We start from the raw sequence: 24,691 nt of genomic DNA, 5'->3' as shown, positions 1-24,691 counted from the left end.
TTTATTAAATAAGATAATCTATGTAAAGCACTTAAATTGGCCTGGCACATAATAATCAATAAATATTAACAATTACTGTAAGTAAGACAAGTATATATATTAGTTTTGACTAAGAGTAAGCATTAAAATATGAAACAGGATTACAAAAATAAAAGCAACCATGAGGTAATCTTTAAAGTTTAAAGATTAAGGCTTAGTGATTTTTCCACTAACCAAGAGAATTCATATTTGTCATTATTCTGTGGGAATATTATCTCAGTGCTCAGTAACAAAATGTGCCCGGCACATTACAGGTTTTCACTGAACTTATAACTGAACTATTTTAATATAATGAGGTTGCCTTAATAACCAAGGGGAAAAGTTTGTTACATTTTGAACCCATTAACTTCTATTTCTGCTTTGAAGCCTCGCCATTCCTTCCCTAGATAGCTAGAATTCTAGAAAGGAGAAAGATTATCAACTTTTCTCCCAATCTGGACTGCAAGCAAGATCTTCACTAAGAAAGTAGAGTGCTTCTGCCCACTCCTAAAGTGCTCCTAAAGTGTCTGTGCCCAGTTAGGAAAAGGTGAAAGAACTGAAATGATGCAAAAACAACTTTAAGGAAATAGAAAACCAAGTAATTAGTATATGGAGGAAAGAGAAATTCCAATCAAGTCAGTGTCTATTATTAGAATAACTTCTTTAATAAATAGCATGGCCATAACTATGTGGCACATACCTATAAACTACATGTGTTTATTTTTGTACATTTGTACTATTCATTTAAGTTTGTTGCATAAGTTCAATTTATAAATTTTAAGTTTTTATGGTCATAAAGACAGTATTTTTTAGAGAAAATTCCTGATGTTTTTCTGAGAGCCATGGCTGTATACACCTTCATGTACAAAACATAAAAGCACATGTGCTCAACTCAGTCCCTCATCTCTATTACTTCTGAAACAACATATTCACCAGACTAGCAGTATTTTAATAAAAGTTTCATAAGTTCTGAAAAGATATAATAACTATTGACTAATACATTATTTCAAAGATAGTTCAGAGAAAGGACGGGAAAAACAGCACAGTGCCAGTGTTTAAGGTCAATTTGATAATAAACAAAGCTAACAGGTCCGGTTTTTAGAAAATCTTTACATAGTATATGTGTAATCATTTTCCATTTTGCTTAAGAATAGCATTAAAAAGTTTAATAAAGGTTTATCTTGTGGTAGAGTGAGAGATACAAAATTTCATCTTTGAAGATCAGCTCAAGAGAATAAAAGCAAAAGGTACCCAAATGTTCACATTAATGTAAAATTTCCCCCTTATCATTTCTTAACCAAGGTCTTTATAATAATTTAGCACTTGCTCTATCTGTGCAAACTAAATTTCAAAGAGATCTGGCAATTTCAATTTACAAACATCAATGGAAGTTGCTTGATAAAAAGAGGTTCAGACAAACACATATATGATTAAATCAATTAAGTGTAAAGTGAATTGCCTACTTGAACCCCTGTCATTATACCTGAAACAATAGTTATTAAGCAATCAAAGTGCTACTCACCAGCAAGTGTATAATCCATATCAAAACCAAAACACTTAATTTTTTCCATGGCTAAACTTCGGTTCACAAACACCCTAAAGAAAACAAAAAAAGTGACATTTCAATTAATACTAAAGATGTACGGGAGGGTGAGAGGATTCACCAGAGACAGAGTGGGGAACAGAACAGGCAGACTGACGAAATACACTGCTGAGGGGAGCAGCGGGCGAGATAGGAGAGGTCTGCAGTGCCATGTGGTACCCTCGCAGGCCGGGATCAAACCAGCGCTGCAGGGGCTGCGGACAGCTTCGCAGCACAGCGCTCAACCACCTGCACCACCAGGGGAGGCCCAAAAGAAAATTCTTAAATGTAGTGGGAGTTATTTGGCTATCTTTCTAGAGTTTCTCATTTAAATACCAATATTAGGACTCAAAATGAAAATCATTCCATTCGTTCTTGGGCCATAAGTGAAATCAGAAATCACATTATCAAAAAATATGTGGATTTTCTTATTGTATCTTGGTATTAACCATTCCATGGACTCAAAATTTCAGAAAGCCAGTTCTCCTTTTCAAACCTTGACCTCATAAAATAAGCTCATTTCTGAGATTTTATAATTCATTTGTTATTTAATGAACAATGGTACACTGAAAGACTGCCATATGCCAGATACTAAAGACATAAATATATTCAGTACACAAGTACTTACTGATTAACTATTACTATATGCCCGTTACTGTGATATGGCAGTAAACAAATGAATATCTGCCCCCATATTTTTAACTACCAATTTCTATTCTTAAGGAACTCAGCCTACTAGAAAAGCAACTTACAGGCAAATAATAATACCAATTCAATAGATGTTATAAAATAACATGGAGGAGACATGGGGGCCTCACTGGTGGCAAAGGGGGTTAAGCACTGCACTATGAAGCAGTCCACAGCCTCTGCAGCATGAGTTTGATCCGCAGCCAGCGAGCAATCCACATGGCGCAGCAGACCTCTCCTGACTCACCCGCTGCTCCCCTTAGCAGTGTATTTCGGTCAATCTACCTATTTTGTCCCCCACTGTCTCTGGTGGATCCTCTCACCCCCTGCATCTCTCTGGCCTGTGCCCCAGTTCTTGTATGCATAAATAAATAAATCTTTAAAAAAAAAAAATAACATGGAGGAGACAGTACCAGTTGTTCAGAGACCAGAAGAAATGTCTGAATCTTAGTCAGTAGGAATTTTCTAGTAGGACAAAACAAGAAAGGCAATCCAAGCAACATAACCAAGCAAAGAGAAGGCTTACAGTGAACTACTGAATAATTATAGTTGGAACTGAGTAGTTTTGATTCTACTTTTCTTTTGTTTTACAAAAGGAGGTCTTCCAGAGGAGCGGGGGTAGGGAGAAGGGGCAATAAAAGCCATGAAACTAAAAAGGTTAGCAGGGATCAAAAGCATGAAGACTTTCGATGTCACATAATGGAGTTAGGACTTAGTCCTGCACACAAGAACAAATGATTGAATTTTGAGAAATGAAATTATCAAATTCAAACTTCAGAAAGATTACTATGAGATGGAGGGAAAAGTAAACATATTATTATATGTTTGTATGGTAGATCATCAACATGGGGGGGTAAGTTTTAATCACTCTGAAAATAAGCATATCCTTTCATCTTATCTCTGGCTTGGTAGCCAAATTTACAACTGGATGGTTTATCCTTTAATTACCAAACCTTTTCTTTGCCTTTGTTTCACAAGTAACTGAAAAATGACAATGCTACAAATCACATAGGAAACTTAAAGATGCCCTAGTCTGGGCCGCTTCATTAATGATCTAGAGTAACGTCTCCAAAGAGAAGAGACCCAGGGATGCAAAAGACTCCACTGGGATAAAAGAAAATAGTAGCTCTACTGATATTTATTTCATCATTTTAAAATGTCTAATTTGTATAGTTTTCTACTTTACAAGGAGTGTAGTATAGGGATAAATATCCCATTTTTTTTAAGATTTATTTATTTATTTATACAAGCACTGGGTACAGTCAGAAGCGCGGGAGGGTAAGAGAATTCACCAGAGCCAGAGCGGGGAGCAGAGCAGGCAGAAGGACTGAGGTACACTGCTGAGGGGAGCAGCGGGCGGCAGGAGAGGTCTGCGGGCGGCAGGAGAGGTCTGCGCCATGTGGGACCCTGCCCCGGTGGCCAGGAGCAGCAGGGGATCGAGCTGGCGCTGCAGAGGCTGCGGGCCACTTCGAAACCCAGCACTCAACCGCTGTGCCACCGGGGAGGCCCAATATCTCATATTTTAACTGAAGGAATATTCAAGAGTTTGGTAACTACTGACCTAGGTAATGACTCTTTACCAAAATCATTACTGTTTCAAATTTTCCTCTCATCTGAGAATGTAATCACCAAGCTTAAATGCAGAAAAATTTTCAAGTATTTCAAATATTAAAATATTTTAATCGAAGACTTAAAATCAGTAGGCCTTTGAGTTCAGAATTGGTGTCTTCTGGAAAATATGAAAGTTATGACCATCTCACAGTGTCCTATATATACACACTAGATTAGCTCTATTAAAACTCTTAGTTCCTGAAAGATGCTATATAAAATATTTACATTTTCTTTCCTTAAGCAAACCAGATCTCTGCAAAGTCACTATTTACTTTGTCTTAGATTAATAATCAGTGGGTGGGAGATGGGAGTGGCAGAAGCTTAAGGTTATAAGGAGCTACAGGATAAATGACATCTACCCAAACCTTTCTTTTAAATATTCCACAATCCCAAAATACATCACAGTGACCCCTCTACCATCTTCATCAAACTTCGCCTGACTTTTACTGATAAGAGCATTTAATATTTATCGTCACTATTTCCTAGTTACACAAATTCTTCTGAAGGCAAGACAGGCAAAACATAAAAAAAGTAATGGTTCTAACTCTGGAAACTAAATGTTATCACTGAAGCTTAGGCTTTTCAGACATTCTCAATTCAGGCTAGGGGGCCAACAGGATCAAATCCTTGGTCAGAGGATAGCTGACATGCTTAAAATATTCCTGGGGAATTCAGGCAGGGATGAACTGGGAAGATTTTTCTTCGTTGTGATATATACAATCGAGGAGAAATATACATGGGACAACATAATAAAACAGCTTTGATTCCGATTAAAGATCGATGTGAACTGATTTCAGGTACAGCTAAAATCACAGGGGGAAAAAAGAGACTAATATCACTTAATCAGTAGTAAAGGTAGAAAGAAATTATCAAAAAGCCTAGCGAGATAGTTTACCAGTTTCTTACTTGGCCAAATGAAATATTAAACATATATTCATCATATTTTTTAGGACATAAAGATCATAACACACCTTAGATATTATCTACACAAACTCTGTAAATGATATATAAAGAATATAAAATTTTTTGCCAAAATAATCACTGTAAATATTCAGCAAACCATACTCTTTCCTTTTTGACTAGTCCCTTATTTATTCAATCAACACATTTGTTGATTGTTTACTACAAAGCAGGTACTGTTTTGTGACATTCTAGAAGTTCTCCTTCAGGGATTAGGCAGAATTAGGAAAAGTTTTTTAGATACTGAAAATTAGGAAATAAGATGCTTTTCTACAAAAACACCATATGTCCTATATCTTTCACCATATGTCCTTTATCTTTTCACTTTTATTAAAAATTAAAAGCCTTACTCACAAAAGTAATTCCTTAACTGAAAGAAAATCACTTGTCACCCCTTCTAATTCATTTCTATTATGAAACAAACAGAAAAATCTCATATGTATCCTCATCTCTCCTTTTCTTTCCCTAATTTATTCTACAAAACACCAGAGGTAGGGAATTAAATATAAGGAATTAAATATAAGGAATAAATATAAGGAATTAAATATAATTTGTGTACAAATGTCTAAAGTGCATAAGCAAGGCTCTAATGACAAAACAGAGCAGCTGCATTATACAATTACATTAATATATATACTAAGATTTACAAAAATAATAATGCTGAAAGTATGCACTGACTTAAGCAGAGAGGCAGCCTTGAGCCAGAAATACCATGTCTCCAGGATAGTCTTCAAGAGAAACTAATCTCTTGGCCTCAAACTAAAGACTATCCTTTACTGTTATAACAAAAGAAAATGTTAGATACCCTAACATTAAAAGGCTGGCCCAGTATCACCAGCATACATTTTTTTAAAAAATAAAATAAAATCACTGCCCCAAAAATCCAAAATTTTCTTCTGGGCCCAAGGCTTTCTACCTTTGCCAATGTGTTTACTTCCACCATTTTTCTAAATTATTAGCCAATGGAATATAATCCACACCTCTATCTTCAAAAGGCTTGAATACGTTTGTGAAATTAACTTTCCAAAGCTTGTTTTAAATAAGCACAAAGCCATCACCCTAGAAACATGATTAAAATAAGCAGTCAACCTTAAAACACAATTATCAGCCAGAAATTCCTTCATACTAAGTCATTTATTTGCAAAATGCAGATTTGAGCATGAACAAGCAAAACAATCTTTAGGAGACAGGAACACTATAAAATCAGGCACAGACTTCAACACAAAAACAAATATAGCAGCTTTTATAATTATATCCCACTGTAGCAAGGCATAAAATTTGAAGAAATTCTATCCAAATAAATACAGATGAAGCAAAATAAATAAGGCTATTAATACATGCGCATTAAGAATAGGGATCTAAAATATATCACATTTAAGGAACATGAACATGCAATTTACTAAATTTGAAATTTTGTGAACAGCAAACTCTTAATGGCTTTGAGATTTAACTCATAATTTAAAGCAGCATTACCTCATCTGTCACTGGTTGCCGTTTTGTAAAGTGTGAAACTATCTGAGTCAATTAGCTCTTGAAGTCACATAACAAAATTCTTCTTCAAGTCCCCAGTGTAACCTTTTTTGTGTAACTTTAATCTAACTTCAAAAAGATAGCTTTAGTCTGTACCAGGCCTCTCAACAGCATGTATCTTCCAAGACAGTGGAGAAAACACCTCTGTGTCTAATTTAACTTGTCATTGGATATCACTGTTGCTCCACACAAATCCATCTGGAATAGAATCTCTTTGGCAATGGTGAACTTTTCCCTAACTCCTCCCCCGCCTGGGAGTCACAATTTCCTGGCCGAGTGCCCAACAACAGTTACTGCAATACAAATGAGACTAAGAATACAAGTATAAAATCTTCTTGGGAATGTTTTGGCTATGAGTTTGTGTAATCACATACTTAAAGTTTGTTACAATCAAAGAAAAGGTTACAAGAGCTTTCATGAGAGTGTAAATTGAGATTATGACCCAAACATGTGTGTGAGCTTTAAAAGAAAAGTGCTATAATGTAATTTTTGTTGAAAACACAGTTTCTTTCTCCTCAAACTAGTTCCTATTTCATCTATTAGCACTCTCATTTTCCTACTCAAGCCTAAAATCTAGTATCTTTTGATTCTTTCCACTCCTCAAATCTACACCATCTCAACCATCATTTGATATGCCTTGATTTAATTCCAAATGTCTCTGGAATCCAGATCTTACATTCAATTCACAATGCTAGCAACGTGCCTGGGTCCTCATTAATTTGACGCGTCAGCAATCATTTCCCACTTACTCTGCCTTCACAATAATGCCAAATTACTCTGAAGTAGAGCTGCTCAAAGTGTGGTCCAGAGACCAATGCTGACCTGTGAACAGTTGTTATTAATCCAGGACACGATACATACATATATTGAAAATATTTAAAGCTTTTATAACAATTTGACAAAGAAATCATTTGGTGAATAATTAAAAAATATAGATTTAAATATATGTCTCCATTTTTTTAGTAATTCATTTTTATTTTATGACTTGAAACAGACTGTAATTTAAAAAAAAAAAAGCTGGTCCCATCCACATCATAGTTTGAAAATCGATCCTAAGACCCAGTTCTAATCATGTCACTTTTCTATTTAGTAAACTATAGACATTCTTCCCTAATAAATGACCAATTTTTGTATCCTCAGGGAGATTAAAGCCTTTTAACATTTTTTCCCAAACTAGTCTTACTTCATGATGTTCCACATCATTCACCTTTTTCTCGAATAAGAACTATGTGCTATTTCTTTTTTCTTTTTAAGATTTATTTATTTATTTGTTTGTTTGTTTGTTTGTTTGTTTATACAAGCACTAGGTACAGTCAGAAGCGCAGGAGGGTGAGAGAATTCACCAGAGACAGAGCGGAGAGCAGAACAGGCAGACTGATTAAGTACACTGCTGAGGGGAGCAGCGGGTGGCAGGAGAGGTCTGCGCGTCATGTGGTACCCTTGCCCAGAGGCTGGGGATTGAACCGGCGCTGCAGAGGCTGCGGGCAGCTTCGCAACCCAGCGCTCAACCGCTGCGCCACCAGGGAGGCCGACTATGTGCTATTTCTGACAGAAATGCTGAGGCATTGTTTATGCTGCTTCCTATTCCTGAAATGTCTCATCTTATTTTTCAAGATCCATCATTCTCAAGTGATTTCTTCAAGAGACTACTCTGAGTGTACCAAAGAACTATGTAACAATGATGGTTTTAGGCTCAGTTCTTTAATCCCTTACTGACTTATAAACTTTTGAGGTCAGGATCTATTGTCTTCCCAGCTTGCATAGGGCCTGATAAAGAACAGACACAATATTGAACTAAGCTAAAAATTAAGCTTAAACTAAAATTATAAGAGCAGTTAGTGGTTGCAAGAGGTTATGGGGAGGATGGACTAAAGAGTATCTGCTAATGAGCTATGGGGTTTCTTTTGGGGAAAATGAAAATGTTCTAAAATTAGACAGAGGCGTTAAATAAGTCTGTGACTGTACAAAGAATCACTGAATCATACACATTAAAAGGGTGAGTGAATGGTATGCAACCCCTATCTAAGTAAAGCTGTGGTTTTTAAAATTTAATGGCAAGATCCTAGTCTATCTTTATGTCCCCATCCTTGAGCAAAAGATATACTTAGTCATTTAAAAATATATATAAGAATTTTCTAATTTATGAAATTAAATCTTAAAAATCTGAAGTTCAGATATCATGAATATACAGACACAAGAACAAATTATGGACTAGACTATAAAACCAAAAATCACTTAGTAGCATTAGTCCCTGCTTTCATAAATTCTAGTCAACAATTCCTTATCCATTTGTCTTATTATTTTCTCTGAGGAATGCCCTCAGGAAAGGTACCTTTTATCAGATTGTTTCTAGAAAACAGCAGCTTATATGTTAAAAGCCTGAAAACAAGCATATTATCATTTCTAAAATAAAACATGAATTGTAATATACATCTCATTTAAACACTCAATATTTAAAAATTCCAGTGAAAATAGAGACATGCACAGAACTAAAGATGCTTAAAATTTTAAGATGCTAACCATTATAAAACTTACCCAAATTTTATACCACTACAAAGGGACAGAAGAGGTGGCCCGAAGTCATTTTCATAAAACTAGGGTACCAAAGAGTCATACCCATAATACAAGGATAAAGGAAAAGTAAATCTACAACACAGACAAAGCCTACAAGGAAATATGTACATCTCAGCCTTGATACTGAGTCTAGGGAGGAAAAAAACAACTCACTGAGATTATAAACAAGTAATGTAAGTTTGCGATCTGAATTTATAATACTAGCTGGTTAATACTGCCCTTAAAAGACTGAAAGAAATAAAATTCTCTCTGACAGAACTCATCTTAATTCTAAGTGCTATATATAATGCTAGATGCACCCCAATTTCAGATGTTTAAATAACAAAAAAAATGTGTATTTTAAGAGTGATAAAATAGATAGTATTGCTCACACTATTTTTCTACCAAAGATGTCAAAGCATACTAAGGGGATTCTTCAAAAGCATTAAGGAAGAAACATGAAACTCCCTTCACCTTCACTCTCAAATGAAGGAATTCCTGTAATGGGAGCAGTATAAGGGAGAATAAAAGACAGGACTAACAAATGAAGAAGAATATACAAACTAAGAGAGAAATCAGAGAATGTCAGTACTTCTGAAATTAAATTTATTGTTCTAACACCTCACTTATATTAAACAAAGGTTTTCCTAATTACATTTTTCTTGTTTTCCTCTAGTCATTTTTCATTTTTTCCTCCCCAGTTTTTTTTTTTCAAAGATTTATGTTTTATATATTTATGCATACAAGAACTGGAATGCAAGCCAGAGGTAGGAGGGTGAGAGGATTCACCAGAGACAGAGTGCAGAGCAGAACAAGCGGATCTACTGAAATACACTGCTGAGGGGAGCAGCGAGGAAACAGGAGAGATCTGCTATACCATGTGGGTCAGCTCCCTGGCCCAGTATTGAACTCATGTAGCAGTGGCTGGGGATAGCTTGATAGTGCTAAGACTTTAACCCCTGTGCCACCAGGGAGATCCCCTCCCCATTTTATTTTATTTTTTAATTAAAGACTAACAAATTGAGCATATTTTAAAATGGAGCAGTTGAACTCTGCGATAAAAATTAGAGGAAAAATAATAGGATTACCCATGTTATCATTAAGCAAGAGTCACTGTGCCTATAATGGGAAAGGTCAAACTCTAGAATTAAAAATAAAAACAAACAATAAAACTCATTTTGGCCTCTTAACTGAGAGCAGTTCTAATAAAAGACATTCTAACAACACTAGCTGAATAGAGTTCAATCATAACACTGACAATGCATTTTTTCCTCTTGCACTATACATCCCAGAGCATGTGTATTTTCCATCAAATATATTCCCTTGAAAATGAATACACAATAACCTATTTACAAAATTTTAAATAAGCAAGTTGAGGAGCTTCTCAAGTCCTGTTCCCCCACCAACTCTGAGGTATAATTTACTAAAAATGAAATTCACCGGTATTAAGTATAAGGTTTGATTAGTTTGGCAACTGTATATACTTATATAACTCCTATCACACTCTTGCCCACTTCTTCAACTCAAAATATCCCTTCGTATCTTTTTGCTCTACTTTGCCCAACCCTTGGTCCCAGGAGACCACTGATCTTTGCTTTGTTACTATAAATTTTCATATAAGTGAAATCAAACATAATGTAGTTTGCATCTGGCCTCTTAGCACAATACTTCTGAGATTCTTTCATGTTGTTATATGTATCATTAGTTCTTTTTATATCCAAGTATTATTCCTTTGTATGGATAGACCACAATTCATTTATCCATTCAGTTCATGGATGGCTTGCATTGTTCTCAGTTTTGACTATTATAAATAATTCTGATACGAACATTCACAATATATATGGTTATATACTTCCTATTTTGGTAAATACCTAAAAGTGGAATTACTGGGTCATATGTCTAAGTGTATGTTTAACTTTAAAAAACACTGTCAAAACTATTTTCCAGTGTGCATTCTCATGAGTACAGCATGAGAACTTCAGTTGCTCCATGCTGTGTCTTTAATCTTAGTGATTCTAGCAAGTATGCAATAGTATTTCACTGTGGTTTTAATTTGTACTTCCCTAGTGACTAATGATGTACAGCATCTTTTGTGTGTGAAGTATCTATCTATTCAAAACTTTTGCACACTTTTAAACAGGGTTGTAAGAATTCTTCATATATTTTGAGTATAAACCCTTCATCAGAGATATATGTATTGAGACTATTTTCCCCCAGTCTGTGCACTGCCTTTCCATGTTCTTAATGATGTATTTAAAAAACAGAGGGCTTTTCTTGTCCATTTTAAATTAAACCTGATTTATCAATTTTGTCTTTCATGTTTTCATGTATTATATCTAAGAAATATTTACCTAAACAAGGTCACAAAGGTTTTCACCTGTACTTTACTTTTACATTTAAGTTTATAATCCATTTTGCATTATTCTTTATGTATGGTTTGAGGTAAACGTTTTTTTTTCCTTTATGAATGTACAGCTGTACCAGTACATGTTAATAAGACTAACCTTTCATCGTCAAATTACCTGGGCCTCATTGCTGAAAATCAATGACATTGACTATGTATGTATGGGTTTACAAACTTCCTATTAGGTTTCAAGATCTATCCTTCCACTATCACACAGACTCAATTACCATAGTTTAAATAAGGCTAAGTATAATTTTTGGTGATTTAACTCTAATGATAATCCTTTTCTATTACTATTTGGGAAATATCTCACAGATAACAAATGACAGAATAGACTACATGTCAAAATATTGCATGTGTGAAAATTGTAAAATTTAAGATTTTCATCCCAAAGTATAAAATTAATCTATTTGTAAAGGCAGAAAATGAGAATACAAGCTAACATTAATTTATATGATCCATGCATTTCAAATGCACTTGTTCATTACCTATGCAGAGAGTAAAAGTAAAGGAATTGCCCCAGAAGCCCCTAAAAATAAAACTAAAACAGTTTGACCCTTACAGTGTCTTTTAGTTTATATAGATCTTTTTCTAACGAAACAATTAAAAAATATACTATACATCATAGGGAAAACAACAGTACTAATTGTTTGCCAAGAATTTTGACTGCCATCCAGGAATATAATTCTTAAATCTACAAACCACCTTTACATACAATCATGTGTACAAGATTGACAAATACACCAACATCCTGACAATCTTTATCATAAAAATGGTTTAAGAATTGCAGGGTTGTCGCCAATTCTGGAGAGGAAAAAAAACATACAAACCCTAAAGAGGCTGTCTTCTTTTCACAATTAAAGAAACCACAAAATTTTAGTGATATCACAAGAGATCAGCAAATAGTACAGAATTAGTTATACCCACGGTAATTCTCTTTATTCAATAATGAGGTTTAAAAATAAAAGTGGGCTAGTTTTATTTTGCTCATAATCAATACATGATTACATTAAAATAAATTCTAAACACAGGGCTCTGAAACTACTTCAAAATTTCTAATAAAAGAAAGCATGAGAAAAGAACTAAGAGATTCCAGAAAACTAAAATTTTACTGTATTCTTGATTTTTTTTTTTGAACGATCTATGTCCTATTCAATTAAAGGTACGTCTCTAAAATCAGTGAGGTCTAGTTATGCTTAAAGGCTAAAAACAAGATAATCAAAAGCATGTAGTCATTAACATGTCACCTATTACAGTGGTCACAGAAAGAAAATCATAACAATTGAGACTGAAACATAAGACAAAATAACAATAAAAAACAATAAAAAACTTAACAGAACTATTTTAATTTGCAAAAAGAAATAGGGGTTTCAGCTCAAAATTTTTTTTTGCCCTCACAGCCCAAAAACAAAACCAAAGGCTTTTTACTCAATCTTTTCATACCACTTTCTAAAGGAACAGTTTATTTTTAAAATGCATATGAATTTTTAAACACTCATTTCTTTATATAGAAATTTATATATTCTTTATATAGAATTTTATATATTCTTGCTAAGACACCACAGTTACTTCCGAGAAACACTTCCTAAGGAAAATCAAAATAAGTTTTCCACAAAGTAACAGGATACTTATATGTCACTAAATTCCTGCGTTAAGATTATCCATCCTCAATGCTTTCAGAATAGCAACTTTTTAGTAGATAGATTACACGTGATACACTAACAATGTAAATAAGCTTTCAATCTAATCTCTCCCTCTCCCTCCACTCTCAGAAGGGTAGCACTGCTTATTAATCTTCCAACTTGGATGACTAGAACACCTCTTTCACTGAGAAAGATGAGGGAAAAAGAATAACAAACTCACCCTTCCTTAGACATTCTCAAAGACCTACTTCCTCTGGATGAGAATACAGGATCAACAAACAAGCTTCACTGATCTCTTGAGAACTGTAGCTCATTTGTTAAAGCACAGAGAACTCAGGCACTGAGAGGCCCAAAAACTTTGGGCACAATGCCGAACCCTAACCAGGCAGTATCTCAGTGACCAATAATCTCAGCTTTGCAAACTTGAAAACTTAAGAATAGAAAAAAAAAAAAAAAAACTGGAGAGCAGGAAAAATAACTAATGGCCTGAACTGTTTAAGACCGGCCAGTTTAAAAAGGAGACAATCCAAATGACAAGTTCCTATAAGACAGGAATCATTACTGGCAAACACACAGAAAAAGCAAAGTTACCCCCTAATGAGGCCCACCAATAGTATGCAAACAATGTGAGTTTCATAGAATAGAGCAGCCCTAGTTAGTACAAATTTTTAGTTTGCTTTGGGAGAAATAAGAAATCAACAGGAAAGTAATACGTTTTAATTATCAACTTAGCTATTCCTCCCTTAGAAACGACATGAGCTACATGAGAAGGAAGTGTTTTTTGTGCCGATCATATTACAGGAGGAACATAAAGTATTTCCACAATGAAGTCTTTTTATCTGATCATTAACTGCTTTTAAGGAAAACATCTGTGTTCACAAATAGTTTGCTCAATTGCCTGAAAATTTCAGCTCATGTGAAAATAAAAAATCACAGATCTTTGGCATACAGGGGAATAAATCCAGAACATACTAAAGATTAATTTCAAATCTCAGCACAAACTGAGGTCTGTAAGAAAAACATCTGCAACATTCCTGCCTCCTGACCAATATAATGCATAGAGATTATGCAACAAGGGCAGAAATAAACAAGTGTGCTAAAGTCAAAGAACTCTGAGATGGCAAATAAATCCTCCCAGTGGAGATTCAAGTTAAATACACACACACACACACACACACACACACACCCCTCTTAAAGAAATTCTACTTGAATTTTAAAAAACTACCTAAATATTTTATCATAAAGGTTTCCATTAGTTATTAATTGAACATTTAAATGCTTACCAAGTAACTGAAAAACACTACTAAATTCTATGAATTCAAACTAAAATTATTTTCAGTTATTTTTGAAAGCAGTATGGTGTATAATAGACTTACTGGCACAAGTAGGTTTAATTCCACATCTCCAGTTTCTCTACTATTTGGTTTCATAACCTTAAATAAACCACTTAATCATAGCCTGAGATTTTTTTTTATCTATAGAAGATGGAAAACATCTGGTAGGGTTATTGTCTGTCATACGTAAGCAAGTCAAACTAATGTAACTTAAGGAAGGGTATGAGGAAAACAACTGGATTGTCAAACATTACCTCACCAATATATCTAATTTTTAAAATTTTTTTAAATTTTTAAAAATTCAATTCTCAAATAGTATATAAATATGAAAGATTTGCATTGACTATCCTCAAAACAAATTTGACAAATACAGGAATAAAAACTGATAATAGAAAAAAATGATCTGATGCTTTTAAGAGTCAATTTTGCAAGGCTTTCCTGGATTTTCAGCTTGTGGCATCACAGTTCAGTGTGTTGGAAATCAATGTAATCAGTTTTAAGACTTTACAAAGAGAAGGGAAACAAGATTTCTGTATCTTTGTGCCTGATACCAGTAACAAATACGGCAGTTCTTGGTTTTCATGGCAGTTTAATGTGGAAGGCCCACTCACAAAGAGTTACAAAGTAATATGTAATTGTAATACTCAACATATGTACAATAGAGAGGTACATATATATTCCCTTAGCTGAATCTTTTTGAAAAGTATGCAGTTTCTTTTTTTGAGACTGCACTAAGAACTTTACATATGTTACCTCATTAAATCCTTTAATAATTCTATGAGGTAGAAAATACTCTAGCTTTATAGACAACAAAAGTTTATAGAGATTAAAAAATCTCAAGAAAGTAAATGGAACAATACAAAACACTAACCCTAGCCCAGGTTCATAATCACCATTAGCAGTTGTTAATCAGACTAAGAGGAAAAGAGGGGACAGGGAATAACACTTCAACAAAGGAAAATAATGAACAAAATCAGAATGACATGACATTGTGACATGTGAAAACTAGACATAGTTCAGAATTGATGAAATACAGATTTGAGAAAGGGAGCTGCACAATATGAAGGTAGAAAAGAAAGGATCTGTATTACAGGACCTTAATGGCTACATTAAGGGGCTGAGAATTTATCCCATAGCTGGATATTGTGATGCTACTCAGATTTTAAGAAGAGTAGTAACAGCTTTTTAAAAAAGTTTTGAAGAGGATAAGACTGAAGGGAGGGAGACTTAATTGGAGTTACTTAAGTAATTCAGGACAATGACTGGGGTTGGGATTAGCCCTATCAGGACTGAAAATATTTCTGAATTAGACAGTGGTAATGGCTGCACAATCTTGAGAACATACCAAACCCACTGAGCAACACACTTTACAATGATGAATTTTATTTTAATAAAAAATACAAAAAATTTTAATTAAGAAAATCTGTTCAGGCCTCCCTGGTGGCACAGGTGGTTGAGCACAGTGCTGTTAAGCTGTCCACAGCCTCTACAGTGCCCGTTCAATCCCCGCTGGCCGCGGCGCAGCAGACCTCTCCTGTCTCACCCGCTGCTACCCTCAGCAGTGTATCTCAGTCAGTCTGCCTGTTCTGTTCCCCACTCTGACTCTGGTGAATCCTCTCACCCTCCCGCCATCTGGCATGTACCCTGGTTCTTGTATAAATAAATCAATCTTAAAAAAAAAAAAAAAAAAGAAAATGAGTTCATCCAGCAATTGCAGACAGTAAAAGGCAAGGCAAAGATAAGAATAACAAATATATCTGACAAATAACTTTTGGCTACAAGGTATATAAATACATACATACAAAAACTCATATACAGGGCCCCCCTGGTGGCGCAAGGGGTTAAGCACTGCACTATGAAGCAATCCACAGCCTCTGCAGCATGAGTTCGATCCCTGGCCGGCCAGGGAGAAACCCACATGGCGCAGCAGACCTCTCCTGACTCACCAGCTGCTCCCCTCAGCAGTGTATTTCAGTCAATCTGCCTGTTCTGTTCCCCACTCTGTCTCTGGTGAATCCTCTCACCCTCCCACACATCTGGCCTGTACCCCAGATCTTGCATTAAAAAAAAAAAATAGTAATCTCAGATAATATACAAAGAACTTTAAAGTGACTACAGTATCTTTTTTTTTTTTTAAAGATTTATTTAAGCATACAAGAACTGGGGTACAGGTCAGAGGTGTGAGGGGTGAGAGGATTCACCAGGAACAGAGTGGGGAACATAACAGGCAGACTGACTGAAATACACTGCTGAAGGGAGCAGCAGGCAAGACAGGAGGGGTCTGCCGCGCCATCTGGGTAGCTCCCTGACGGGCTGGGAATCGAACTCACACTGCAGAGGCTGTGGACAACTTCACAGTGCTGTGCTTAACTCCACGTGCCACCAGGAAGGCCCCTGCAATATCTTTTAAAATAAGCTTATATAGACTAATCAGAAATTTATAAGCCCACTTATCAAATTTCAATTTAACGTTAACAGTTCAATTCAACTGCTGAGTTTATAAGAACTGTGTTCATAATTCACTGACAGAAGTAGTTCTGTACTACAATCACTGAAACTTAGAAGAGGTAAAAATACCTGATTTGAGCATCCTGGGCACAGTCAACCTGCAGAGCAGATTAAAAATCTAATTGTTCCATTTTGGGATTGAGTAGCTACAAATTCTGATTTGTACTGATCACTATCAGGTTTTATGCCTTAAACAAGGAACTATTTAAGAGGTAAATGCTAACCTGTCTCTTTCAAGCTACTATAACATCTACACAGTTCAGCCTGTGTTTTCACCATATAACAAAATATATTACAATGAAGGATTTGGTCTAATGATCATCCTCAGATTAGATACAAGAATCATAATAAGAAAATGGAAGAACAACAACAGTCATACATCCTGAAGGCCAGTTTCCTTTTTTTTTTTTTTTATTTTAAGATTTATTTATTTATTTATACATACAAGCACTGGGTACAGTCAGAAGCGCGGGAGGGTGAGAGAATTCACCAGAGCCAGAGCGGGGAGAAGAGCAGGCAGAAAGACCGAAGTACACTGCTGAGGGGAGCAGTGGGCGGCAGGAGAGGTCTGCGCGCCATGTGGGACCCTCCTCCAGTGGCCGGGGAGCAGCCAGGGATCGAACCAGCGCTGCAGAGGCTGCGGGCAGCTTCACAACCCAGCGCTCAACCACTGCGCCACCGGGGAGGCCCGTGAAGGCCAGTTTCTTAATAATGCTATATGACTATCATTTGCATACTTAAATTTAGACTAATATTAAGCAAGAAAAAAGCTGGAACTTGTTAAGCCGTACTCCCAAAATTATAGTTGTATAAACAAAATATATTGATAGTTGTGTAAATGAATAGAAAATTAATAAAATTTGATTTAAAAATTCTTTAGCTTCTTCTAAAAGGGAATTCTAAAGCACCACATACAATGTACAGTTCATGATAAATGATCATATTCTGTCTACTTTAACCAATGATAAACTACCTACTCTGATGTCATAATCCTAGAAACAGAATATTCTACAAATTGACTTAACTAGAAAATTAAAATTTCTTCTACATGGTTTCTAGTTGAAATTTTAATCAATAAAAGTAAATCCTGCAAGAGCTCAAAAACCCAATTTTTAATATTGAAAGGAAATCGTACGATATTCTACAACACGGATAAGTCTTGATTACATTATGCTACATGAAATAAGTCCATCACACTAGTACTGTATGATTCCACCTAGATGAAGTCAAGCGGTATTAAATACCACTGAACTGTACATGCAAAAATGGTAAAGATAAGTTTTGTTGTGTGTAGTTACAATTTAAAAAAAAGTTTTAAATGATGTAAAAATTCAACTCCTCAGAGATGCTTTTTCTGTTTTCTCTATTATTTCAGATTGCATTCTACTACACTAAGAATGTAGGGTAGAGAGCCTGTCTAAAATCTTCCAGGAAGTATTCCAAATGAGTCAGAAGTGTACTCAGGCTATAACATATTATATACAATTAGGACATCTGATGTTTACTAAATGCTCTCTCTTCATTGCATAATTCTAGCCTTTGTTTCCACTGATAAAAAGATTACATCATAATCAAATATATATTTTATAGTAGGAAAGACCAAGCAAATAATTTAACAAAGTATAAAACTCTGGCGAAATAGCTTTTGAAGTGCATGTTAAATGAATTATTTACAAAGATATACAAAAACACTTTGCTCCCACGCACACCTAGCAACATGCCACACATTGCAAAGGATCATTTGTACCTACTAATTCACTGAGTCTTCATAACTTCATGAAATGTTTTTACTTTTTCAAGAATCTAAGGAATAACAGCAGTCTAAACATCTATACAGTCTATTGAACAGATGTTTCTGTTTAACAGAATTAAATCATTTTGTTACGAAGTACCTTGTTTCCTTTGACTAAATACACACAGAGAATTGCCATGAGGGAGGAAATCATGATAGGTTTTTTTTGTTTGTTTGTTTGTTTGTTTTTTTCAGTAAATGCTCAGCTTTTGGATCATAAGCTCGTAAGGAAGCAATGATTTAGAAATTATTAAGTTCAAACCAACATTTATTAAGCACAGTTTTTTTTTTCCCAAGTTGGAAGAAACCTTAGAGATCCTCCTATTTAATTCCATCACTTTACAGATGAAGAAATAACCACATAGAGAAGTTAACTGGCTCCTCCATGATGACAATATCACAAAACCTAAACCCAGTTTTCTGACTGACTCCAACTATTGACCCCTTTTCATGGCTTAAAACGAATTTCAGAGACAGAATTATGGTCTTGGTTTTTGTTCTCTTCACTAATGTCCCTAGGTTCACAATCTTGTCTTTTGTAATGTTAACTAACATCCTAGGTCCAGCATATCATAAACATACTCTGTATCCGACTTAGACATTTATATTTCTTAAAGTAGATAAAATCAATTTTGTGCATTTCCTGTATATCTTAGAGAGTTAAAGTTACATATAAAAACAATATAAATTAAGTTTTTTGATTCCTTGACATACATCACTGGTATACATATGGTTTATTTTTCTTTCTATGGTAGCTTTATACCAACCAAGTGACCAAAACAGAAAACTTGTAGAGGTCATAAAAGGTAAATGGGACTACTGCCTACAATGGAATGAAGATTCTACCTTGCCCAGAGAGAGATCTGTCGTTAGCCCACATGTTTCATTTAGGTTATATTCTTGAGCTCCAGGAGATCTGGATAACATTACTGAAAAAGAATGATTGCCATTGCATGAAGATGCTATTCAACCTATTCAACAAATATTTGCAATTGTTCTGGATGGTGAGTACTTAAAACCAATTTGACCAAACCGAATGTTGACATTATGAGTATTCCCAATGAACATTAGCAAGCAAAAAAAAAAGCGGACTAGATTATTTGGAAGAGGGAGCACCTGAGTTTTAAACTCAGCTGCAAAAATTAGCATATTTCACCCTTTGCATTCTTCCAAAAATATGACACAGTTTAACAGGAAAGTGTGGTTTTTACCTAAAAATGACAAAAGCTTGCATATACCATGAATTGATTAATTTGAAAAACATTTTTTATACAAATCAATACATTTTAATTAAGTGTAATAATGTTCACAATCAGTGATAGCCAAGTATGTTACCAATTAAATTGGTCTAAATTGGACCAATAGTTTTTCATAAATAAATGTAGCGATGAGAATACATGGTGCCATATCAGGGGCTTTTATTTTTACTTTGTGTTTCTTCAGTGTATCCAGATCATGAGCAACATCTTGTAAACCTATTGTAAATAGTGCTGCGATAAACACAGGGGTGCAGGTGCCCTTTGGGTAAATACCTAGGAGTGGAATTGCTCGATCATATGGAAGCTCCATCTTTGGCCGACTGAGGAACCTCCACACAGCTCTCCATAGTGGTTGGACCATTTTGCACTCCCACCAGCAGTGCAAGAGAGATCCTTTTTCTCTACATCCTCACCAACATTTGTTATTGCTAGTTTTTTTAATATGTGCCATTCTCACTGGTGTAAGATGATATCTCATTGTAGTTTTTTTTTTTTAAATGTAGATTGAATGATTGACTTTATTGTTTTATTTATTTATTTGTTTGTTTGTTTTGTTTATACATGCACTGGGTACAGTCAGAAGCGCGGGAGGGTGAGAGAATTCACCAGAGCCAGAGCAGGGAGCAGAGCAGGCAGAAGGACCGAAGTACACTGCTGAGGGGAGCAGTGGGCAGCAGGAGAGGTCTGCGCACCATGCGGGACCCTCCTCTAGTGGCCGGGGAGCAGCTAGGTACTGAACCGTTGCTGCAGAGGCCGCAGGCAGCTTCGCAACCCAGCGCTCAACCACTGTGTCACCGGGGAGGCCCTCTCATTGTAGTTTTGATTTGCATTTCCCTGAGTATCAGTGATGTTGAACATTTTTTCATATGCCTATTGGCTATTTGCATTTCCTCCCTAGAGAAGTTTATTTTTAGCTCTTTTGCCCATCTTTTGACTAGGTTATTTACTTTGTTTTTGTTGGGTTTCATCAGCGCTTTGTAGATTTTTGTGATCAGTGCTCTTTGTTTTAGTTACTGTCTCTTTTGCTGTACAGAAGCTCTTTAATTTGATGTAGTTCCATCTGTTAATCTTTTCCTTCACTATCACTGCTTTGGGTGATGTGTCTTTAAAGATGTTACTGAGGTGTACGTTATGTAGTATGAAAAACATTTTTGCTTTTGGAAGTCAGTTTCTAATTTCTTCTTTTTTTTTTTTTAAAGATTTATTTATTTATACATACAAGAGCTGGGGCATAGACAAGAGGTATAGCGGTGAGAGGATTCACCAAAGACAGAGTGGGGAGCAGAACAGGCAGACTGGCTGAAATACAATGCTGAGGGGGAGCAGCAGGCAAGACAGGAGAGGTCTGCTTTGCCATGTGGGTTAGCTCCCCAGCTAGAGATGGAACTCTGTGCTGCAGTAGCTGCAGATTGCTTCATGATGCTGAGATTTAACTCCTTATGCCACCAGGGAGGCGCTAATTTCTTTCATCTTAAACTACTCCTTGATACAACAGTGACCAAAAAATTACAGAACAAGTAGTACTTACGATATTTGTTCTGCTATCACATTAATTTTTCAAAATGTAAACATACTAAATATTGTGATAAATTTAAATAAGTAATTACTGATACAATGATTAACTATTTTCTTCAAAATATTAGTATTTACCGAAACACTAAAATGTTACCTAATTCTGACACAGCTTTCCTATACAGACAGAAATGGAATCACATTTTTTGGTCTACTTAAAAATTTATCTGTAACTAGTTTAAACTAGTTAAACTAACTGGTTTAACCATCTTTCCATTAAGAGTTAAAAGTAGTATTTCCTCTCTCCTCTAGCCCAGAAACAGATGGGTACGTATGAGTTGTTGCAGACTTCCCATAGTTCCGATACATCTTTTTATCACTACCAGTACACCAGCATTTTTACTTATTCCTATTTTCCCTAGAATGAGAAGCAGAGGTAGTTCTCATAGGGCCCAGATCTTTCTAGCCTATAAATTCACTGAAAGCACAAACTTTTAATTTCTGTCTAAATACAAATGATTCCTAAATGCTGTACCTACTTCCATGTATGATTGCTACTTAAGATATAGAAGTTGGGCCTCCCCGGTGGCACAGCAGGTTGAGTGCAGCTCTGTGAAGCTGTCCACAGCCTCTGCAGCATGGGTTCGATTCCCAGCCAGCCAGGAGATACCCACATGGTGCAGCAGACCTCTCCTGTCTCGCCCGCTGCTCCCCTCAACAGTGTATTTCAGTCCGTCTGCCTGTTCTGCTCCCTGCTCTGTCTCTCGCCCTCCCACACCTCTGGCCTGTACCCCAGTTCTTGCATAAAAATAAATAAATCTTTAAAAATAAAAAAGGAACTCCCCCAAAAGTAATTAAAAAAGATATATATAGAAGTTATTTAATTGAATCTATTAAAATGGCAAATAAATTGAAAATACATTTTCTTTTTTTTAAAGATTGATTGATTGATTGATTGATTGATTTATACAAGCACTGGGTACAGTCAGAAGCGCAGGAGGGTGAGAGAATTCACCAGAGCCAGAGCAGGGAGCAGAGCAGGCAGAAGGACTGAAGTACACTGCTGAGGGGAGCAGCGGGCGGCAGGAGAGGTCTGCGCACCATGTGGGACCCTCCTCCGGTGGCCGGGGAGCAGCCGGGGATCAAACCGGAGCCTCAGAGGCCGCGGGCAGCCTCGCAACCCAGCGCTCAACCACTGCGCCACCAGGGAGGCCCTGAAAATACATTTTCAACTGGAAAAATCATTTAGAGAAAATTCTAGTATCAAATCACCATAAGAAGGGCCTCCCCTGGTGGCGCAGTGGATGAGCGCTGGGCTGCGAGGCTGCCCACTGCAGCACCAGTTTGTTCCCCGGCCGCAGGTGAGGGTCCCACCAAAAAAAAAAAAAAAAAAAAATTCACCATAAGAAAATGTTGCCAATAAACAGAATTATCCACAATCAATCTAACACAGTAACCAGGAGACATAATTTTAAAATTCTATTTAAAAACTATAATCAGTGTGTAGTAAATGTAAATGGCAATTAAGAACTTCATTTTTATTAACTAAGATGCAATTTTCCAGGAGTTGAAGACTTCCACTCTCAATGTCTTTTAGTAGCAGATAAGAGGTAGCATGAATTTTTTTTTTTTTTTAAAGCAAGCAGCAACCAACAACAGCAGTATAGTACAGTTGAAAGCCTGGATTTAGACTGTGTTTGAACCAGGACCAGCTCTATGATCTCAAAGTACCTAACTTCTCTGCACATTAATTTCATTATCTGCAAAGTAAAAATAATATGCACCCACTTCATAAAGTTGTTTTGAGAATATTAACATACAAAATACTTACCGATGATAGGCTTCTCGCCGATACTTTTTCAAGGCATGCTTATCCATGTTAGCAGGCATATCTGCCGCATTCTGTAACCGATCACTCCAGGAGGTTGTCATTTTAATTGTATGCTGAATTCTAGAAAAGAAAATCAGCAGTAACATAACATTGGTATCTACAGACTGAGATCTGACTTTTAAAAAAAATTAGAAAAACTAACCTGCAAAGTGCCCGATATAATAACCTGTTAAAACATACTGACTATGGTTATTACACTTAAAAATATACCAACTCTTCTCAAAACACTGAATTTAAGAAAATAACTTCATATGGTAATTTCTATCCAGTGAATATTACTTCCAAATAATGAAGCCTGACTGCCAATAACTACCTTTAATGCTAGATTCTAGAAAAGGAACCAGAGATTTGTGGAAATATACAAATTTTCTGCTGATGTTTCAAAATGTGTCAAATAAGCAACTTTTTAAAAAAGATTTTGTTTATTTATGCATACAAGAGGTGGGGTGTAGGCAGGGGGGTTGGTCAGAGGATTCACCAGAGACAGAGTGGGGAGGTCCATCAAACTAGGAATAAAAGGGAGTTTCCTTAGCATGATAAAGTTCACCTACCTACCAAAAACCAACAGCTAACCTCACTAAAGGTGGAACAGTGTTTTACCCCTAAAGTGGGGGGTAAAAGATTATGCTCTCAACTTCTACTCAAAACTGTACTGGACAGTCTATTTAAGCCAGTACATTAATGCACCTCTCTCTGTTTATGTAGAAATTATTTCAAAATGGATCAAACCTAAATATAAAATCTGAAACTACTAAACCAGGAGAAAATCTGTGTGAGATTTGAGTTAGTCAAATTTTCCTACTTCCAGCACCAAAAGCACACTCAATACAGGAAAAAAAGTTGATAATTAGATTCCATCAAAATTTAAAACTTATTGACAGTGTCAAAGACTCTTAAGAGAAATAAAAGCTACAGCAATAGAGATAAATTCCCAGCCTCATGGTGTTTATTTTAATGGATGCATCAGACAATAACCAAACATAATGGGGGGGGGGTCATAGGTGCGGTATTATAAGTCACATAAATAAGGTGAGAAATGACGAATGACAAAAATCATACTGTAGATAGGAAAACCTTGAGAGGTCTCAAATAATATTTGTTCAGAGATCTGAGTAAAGTGAGGGGGTGATATATAAATTAAACGATAAATCAGCTTAGTATAAGGTTGGCATTACAAAACATGTTAATCATGTTTTGCACATTATATGATGCAAAAGAGTCATGCACTCCATAATGACATTTTGGTCAATGATAGATTATGACACATACAATCTAGTTTCTAGACCACCTAGGCTTGTATAAGCAAACTCTCAGGCATTCTCACAATGATATACTCACTGAATAACATTTCTCAAAAGGTACCCCCGTCTTTAGTGGACACATAATTGTAGGTAAAATTTAAATATT

At 35.7% G+C, this 24,691-nt stretch overlaps 1 protein-coding gene across 3 annotated transcripts in view; it reads right to left on the bottom strand.

Annotated features, from left to right (window-relative positions):
* Positions 1-23,325, bottom strand: part of NT5C2 (5'-nucleotidase, cytosolic II) — a gene marked incomplete at both ends in the record, with an annotated part of 71,317 nt that extends 47,992 nt beyond the window's left edge. For 2 of the 3 annotated variants that reach the window (XM_084246403.1, XM_084246405.1), the window contains 2 exons: positions 1,541-1,614; positions 23,225-23,325. In XM_084246403.1, the coding sequence (XP_084102529.1) occupies positions 1,541-1,614; positions 23,225-23,325 (175 nt within the window). Of the gene's footprint in view, positions 1-1,540; positions 1,633-23,224 lie in introns of all 3 variants that reach the window. The other variant, XM_084246404.1, reaches the window with a different exon arrangement.
* Positions 23,326-24,691: the final 1,366 nt, after the last annotated feature.

Source organism: Talpa europaea (genome assembly GCF_964194135.1).
Source record: "Talpa europaea genome assembly, chromosome: 10".
Lineage (NCBI taxonomy): Eukaryota > Metazoa > Chordata > Mammalia > Eulipotyphla > Talpidae > Talpa > Talpa europaea.
This window is presented reverse-complemented; position numbering and strand designations above follow the sequence as displayed.